The sequence below is a fragment of the Sinocyclocheilus anshuiensis genome, unplaced genomic scaffold, assembly GCF_001515605.1.
Source record: "Sinocyclocheilus anshuiensis isolate Anshui unplaced genomic scaffold, SAMN03320099.WGS_v1.1 scaffold655, whole genome shotgun sequence".
Classification (NCBI taxonomy): Eukaryota; Metazoa; Chordata; class Actinopteri; order Cypriniformes; family Cyprinidae; genus Sinocyclocheilus; species Sinocyclocheilus anshuiensis.
The window spans coordinates 744,177-750,116 of NW_015548221.1; the positions used below are offsets into that span (position 1 = coordinate 744,177).

Consider the following 5,940-nt stretch of genomic DNA (forward strand, 5'->3'; position numbering starts at 1 on the left):
TTTATATTAGTTCATGTTGCTTTTGTGCAATAGATGAATAACAATTTATTTGTTTTAGATATTTTATGTTTAGATATTTCTATTTTGCGGGAGTCCCGTGAATCATTTTATTCTCCCGCATCCCGCACACACACGAGTGTCTACGCCCGCACCAGCAGTCACCCATCTTCTCCCGCGCCGCACTGCTGTTGCGTCGGGTCTCGCGGGAGCAGGTCTCTAATCCACTGGTTCTTGACTCGTGTGCTACATTCTTTTTACAATCTCTAGATTATAAAACACTGCATTCTATCAGCAATGTAACGCGGCAGTAACGTATAGAGACCTCGGCTTGTAACTATACTCTAATTACTATTTTGAAAATTATAATGCGTTAAATTACTCCGTTACTAAAAAAGTTATCAAAGTTACTAAGTAATGCATTACTGCCCAACATTGGCTACAGGAGGCTTTTTTCACCCCCCGGAGCCATGTGAGACACTTTTTTTTTATGGATGGGTGCTTTTTATTTCACTTCTTTTGGACTGATGCACTGCAACACCCGCTGAGTGCCATTAAACAGCTTGAAAGATCAAAGACAATTTTTAATATAACTCCGACTGGATTTGTCTGGAAGAAGAAAGTAATTTTTGGGTGAACTAACCCTTTAAACCACATGTCATTGTTACTTTTTGTAACATGGTTTCATTGGTGAGTTCCAGGAAACCAGCAGCAGTTCCAGCTCCTCCACCTGTAGATTTAGAGGAGGATTTCATGATCCTAGACGACGAGGCTCCTGTTCTTTTTGTCATCCCTCGCAAGGCAGAGGTCAGCAGGAACAAAAGACCTGTCCCAGCAGACACCGCAAAGGAGAATGTTCCTACAGAGCCACACTCTACAGATCAACTCTCACAGAGTGAAACAGATACGACTAATCAGCATGGGCAGGATGCCAAAAGAAACAAAGTGCAAATGGAGTCTGGTAAACAGAAACTGAAAGAAAAACGTGGAAAAGCCTCAAAAAAGAGTGGCAAAGGCCCTGTGACTCATGATAGTGTTGAGGATGGAGCAGACCTTGTAACTGAAACATTGGAGGACAGAATTTCTGATCAGACCTCTTCTCAAACTGTACAGGGACGCAAAACTGTGTCAACAGGTAAATCACACTTTTATGAAATCTTAGATTTATGGTGTATAAAAATGATTTTTTTTTACTCCAGTAAAAAGTGTCACATGGTCTTTCAGAAATCATGCTCAGGAAACATTTCTTATTATTAACAATATTTTTGTAAAAACCATGGTACATTTTTTCCCAGTATTCTTTGATAAAGTTCAAAAGAACAGCATTTTAATTTAAATTTAATGCATCCTTGCTGAAAAAAAAATCAAAAAAGGTCTGACTGTGACCCCAAACCTTTTCAACAGTATTATTACCTTTTCTGAATCATATTTAATAATCATATACCAATATTTATAATCAATTAATCCCAAAATTATGTTTAGTGAATGTATGAAGTCAGTCCTTTGACACATTTAAACATTCATACCTTTTACTTTTTGAGGGCACTATATTAGTGCATATACCTTATTAATACATTTATTTTTACGTTTATAATACATTCATAAATGAAAAATTATATGATACATTTAAAGGTTACATGTGATTTATATTTGAAATATTTCTTTGTGTGATGGTTACAGGAAAGAAACGTGCGAACAGCAAGGCACCTGAGCCTGTTGATCTTTCTGACAAAGATGAAACAAATACAGGTGGCAGCCAAGAAATCCTAGATCCTGAGTCTAGAGCCACAAAGAAATCCTCAAAATCATCTAAACAGGAGAGACCCAGACCAAAAGCTAAGAAGGAATCCAATAAAGACACTGCTGCAGCAGATCATCACTCCACAAAATCCAACAGAAAAAGAAAGAATAACAAAAAGGAGGAAACTGCTTCTAAGACAAAGAAACGAACTTCTAAACAACAAAAAGAGTTGGAACAGATAGATCCTTCCTGTGAGGAGCAAGAGCATGAACCTTCACCTGCCCTCAATGAGCGAAAGGAGAAACAAACGACAGGTTAGTTCCTCCGACATTTGCTTAATTATGCAGTGCACTGGTAATTACACCAAGCATATTTTTTATTATTTTGGTTAGACAGACATCTAACACTCCCAACTCAGAGATTAGGCATCCTTAAGAAAGGAGAAACAAACGACAGGTTAGTTCCTCCGACATTTGCTAAATTATGCAGTGCACTGGTAATTACACCAAGCATATTTTTTATTATTTTGGTTAGACAGACATCTAACACTCCCAACTCAGAGATTAGGCATCCTTAATAACCATCAGTGCAGAGTGCATGAAAACTTACAATCTTTTTTTTTGCACTGTAGCTGTGAATAAACGATCTTCACCCAAGGAAGATGCTGTGGATCCAGGCAAAAAACAGAAGAGAAAAGAGACAAAAAGGGTGGAACCAAAATCACAGGATCTACCAACAATAGCATCCGACATTTCTTCAGACAGTCCTATGTGTTGCAAGAGGAAAAGGAGACCTCCAGGAGAGTGGTGGCTCTCTAGCCCGAATGAAAGTACCACAGAGTCTCAGCCAAAGCAAGCGTTGGATACGGCACAAAGACCGAAAGCCAGTACTAAAGCATCAACAAAGCAAGAAGCTGCTGTTGATTCTGAGGAAACGCAGTCTATCAGGCCTGCCCAGGGGAATCAGAAAAAGCAGATGACTCCCAATGTGTTGGACAGTGCTAAAAAGACAATAGCAGGTGACGATGGACATAATGCTGGAGCTGAGCAGAAGACTACTAAGAAAACAGGTGGTCGAAGGAAACCAAAATCAACACCCACTCAACCTCAAGTGGCATCACCAGGAGAGGAAGTGGGAGCTTTTCCGAATGAGAATGATGCAGAGATTAGTCCAGAATTGTGTAGTCCTAACAGACAGCACAACCTCCTTAGAGGTAAACTCATTCCCAAACTTGTACTTCTGTTGATTTAAGTTTTTGTACTTACTGTTTCTTCCTATAAATAAAACAGGTGAGAAGAGAATGTTTGACTGGGTCTACTCGCGTGAATCTGGATCTGCACAGAAACAGACTTCATCTTCTCTTAGAAGACCAGACAGTTCTGTGCCAGACAACGTTCCACAGAAAAGACAAAGAAAAGCTCCTTCTAATTGGTGGGAGGCACCACAGTCTCAGGAACCAGCCGATGGGCTTCCCACACCTCGCAGTTCTCCTCCACAAAAGTCCAAACTAACAAATACTCCTCTACGTGGTGTGATTAATAAGGATGGAAATTCAATGAAATCACAAAAAACAAAGAATCACACCAGGAGCCTAAAAAGAAACATCATCACCACGCCAAAATCAATCAAACGATCTTTAGCCTCAATGAATGCTATTTTTGCTTCTGAAAAACCTGAAAACATGGTAAAAAGTGGACTAAGGTGCAGAAAACAGGGACGCAGAAACCTCCTTCACTCTCTTGAGGACCAGTCAGATCACTCGAGTGAGAATATGGCCCAAAGTGATGATCAGCTGCAGGGAAACAGCCGTGCCTCTTTTGGCTTCACCAGTGGTGTTACTGAGGAGCCGTCAGGGACCAGAAACAAACCAAGTGTCCGAGTATCCAGGGGACCCAACATATTATCTGATGTGTAAGTTGAGTTATTAAAGGCAGATACCTGGCCTAAACAAATGAGTGTAAATACTGCAAATACATCTGCAGTTTATCTTGTAATGCATACTATATATTTAATATAGATTTTATACAAGGTCTTTTTTGTATCAATTTAGTATATATAGCAATAATAATTTTAATATAATAATGCAATAATTATATGAATGAAAGCAGAAATTGATATTTCAGTTCGGCAAGGACACAATCAGAAGTGACAATAGTTACATTTATGACGTTACAAATGATTTCTATATTTTAAATAAATGCTCACGATATCACAATTTCCACAACAACATTAACTAATAATAAAAATAAATGTTTAATGAGCACCAAATCAGCATATTAGAATGATTTCTGAAGGATCATGTGACATTGAAGACTAGAGTAATGGCTTCTAACTTCTGAAAGTTGCCATCATAAGAATAAACTATATTAAAATAAAAGAGTTGGTTTTATTGATGTTATATATTATATTTTTACCTTTGTCTAACCCCTGCAGCAGACTATTAGGATAAAAATAACTGTTGTGTGGCCAGTGCAAATAATCACTCAATTTAAAATTCTGCTTGTGTAGTGACGTGGCTTTCAGAAGTGGGCCGTCATCAATGCTTGAGCTTCAGCGACATGAGGAGGATGATGATATTAGTAAGTATTCATGTGCAAAATATTGTAAACCTGCAGTCTGTCATTTCTGTGCCATCAAGTGGAATTGCGAATATAAGTTTATCAAACTCAAACTCGTATGACTGCTTGGGCCTGTTTAACTCTGTCAGGCCTCTCAAACATACAGTGATTTGAATGTACCACAGAACCATGTGTCTATCGAGAAAATCGATCTACAGCTGGCAGCTTTAACAGCATGTTTGTAACCATCACTACTCTTATTTTCAGACTTGCCATCGTCTAGAGTGATGCCACATGTGCGACAGGCTCCACGAGTGTTGGCGCAGTGCGATCTCTGTGGGCCTCCACTGCAGCCTATTGTCCTGGAGGAAGAGGATTGGAACAACCTGCATGAGTGGTTCTCTCACCTGTGGCCCCCAGCCTCTAAAGGTAATGACATTACACGCATTACAAATGCATTAAATCAACACACAAGACTAATTTACATATCAGGTGTAGTAGCCAGGTTATGGTGACACTCTGCCCGAGCAGCCTTTTGTTGAGTGACGTATTCATAGGTACAATAATGACAGGAAAGGTGTTCCCCCTACTTGGGCCTGAACCTCTAAAGGCCGTCACACACCAAACTGACAACAAAGTGCTAGTGGTGGCAAATGCAGACTGTGTTGTCACCTCATGATGCATGAGTCTGGGCTATAAAGTTGAGCTTTAACACACCTTAAAACTAAAACCAGCAACCAACGAGCACATGCGTAAATAACTGTCTATATCAGCATGAGGCAGTAGTCTACATTCGCCATTCAAAAAGAGAAACCAAAAATAGGACTGCAGATATATAAACCATAAACAAAGCAGCGATTGAGCGATTAATTCGCATGTACAAATTGGCTAATTACCTAATTACAATCAATAATTGCTTTTTATATTTACATAACATATGCGTTATTTTTCAAAATTATTATTTCAAAAATACGTCATCCCTGCAGCACTCTTTGACTACTGCGTACTTGATCTAATGAATATTTACAGTACTTTTTTCATACTGTAGAATTTGAAATAGCAAAACCATAACCACAGGTAAGACCGTGGATAGCGGGTTACTACATATGATAGGTCAGTGTAATTATGGTTTCAATGGTATTCTATTCAACTGTAGTATTTATGTTGTCTTTGATTTTCCCTCAGAATGCAACTGTCTAGCTATTCAGAACAATTTTGTCGGGTTGTCAGCAGAGGTCAGCAGATCCTCTGCTATATTACATTGCTGTGCATGTCCAACTTTGCCTCTTTTTATGCTAAAAGTAGTGCTGTTTATTTGAGGTACATGTAATAAAAAAAGAAGAAGAAAAAGTAAAATCTTCATTTTATTAGTAACCACTTCATTTACAGTTGATCAGTGTATTGTCATGCAAGTGATTTCACAGCATTTGTGTTTGGAATATTGATTCTACTTCTACTGCCCTGTTTGGAAATGTATTTATGTATAGACTTGTAAAAAACATTTAGTTTGAATTTTGTACTCCTTCAGTTCTGAAAGAGCAAAGAGGTACAGAAGCCACTGCATTTGCTTTTTTATAAAGTAAAAATGTATTTGTGAAAGAAGAAAAATAGATATACACATCAGACATTTCCATTTTTGTAAAG

The 5,940-nt window shown here is 38.4% G+C and overlaps 1 protein-coding gene across 1 annotated transcript in view; it reads left to right on the top strand.

The window, feature by feature from the left end:
* LOC107654191 (proteoglycan 4-like) overlaps positions 1-4,725 on the top strand; it is a gene marked incomplete at its 3' end in the record, with an annotated part of 9,456 nt that extends 4,731 nt beyond the window's left edge. The window contains exons 10-15 of the mRNA XM_016441159.1: positions 693-1,132; positions 1,678-2,052; positions 2,370-2,951; positions 3,028-3,649; positions 4,247-4,317; positions 4,564-4,725. Of these exons, the coding sequence (XP_016296645.1) occupies positions 693-1,132; positions 1,678-2,052; positions 2,370-2,951; positions 3,028-3,649; positions 4,247-4,317; positions 4,564-4,725 (2,252 nt within the window). The remainder of the gene's footprint in view (positions 1-692; positions 1,133-1,677; positions 2,053-2,369; positions 2,952-3,027; positions 3,650-4,246; positions 4,318-4,563) is intronic.
* Between the last annotated feature and the right edge of the window lie 1,215 nt (positions 4,726-5,940).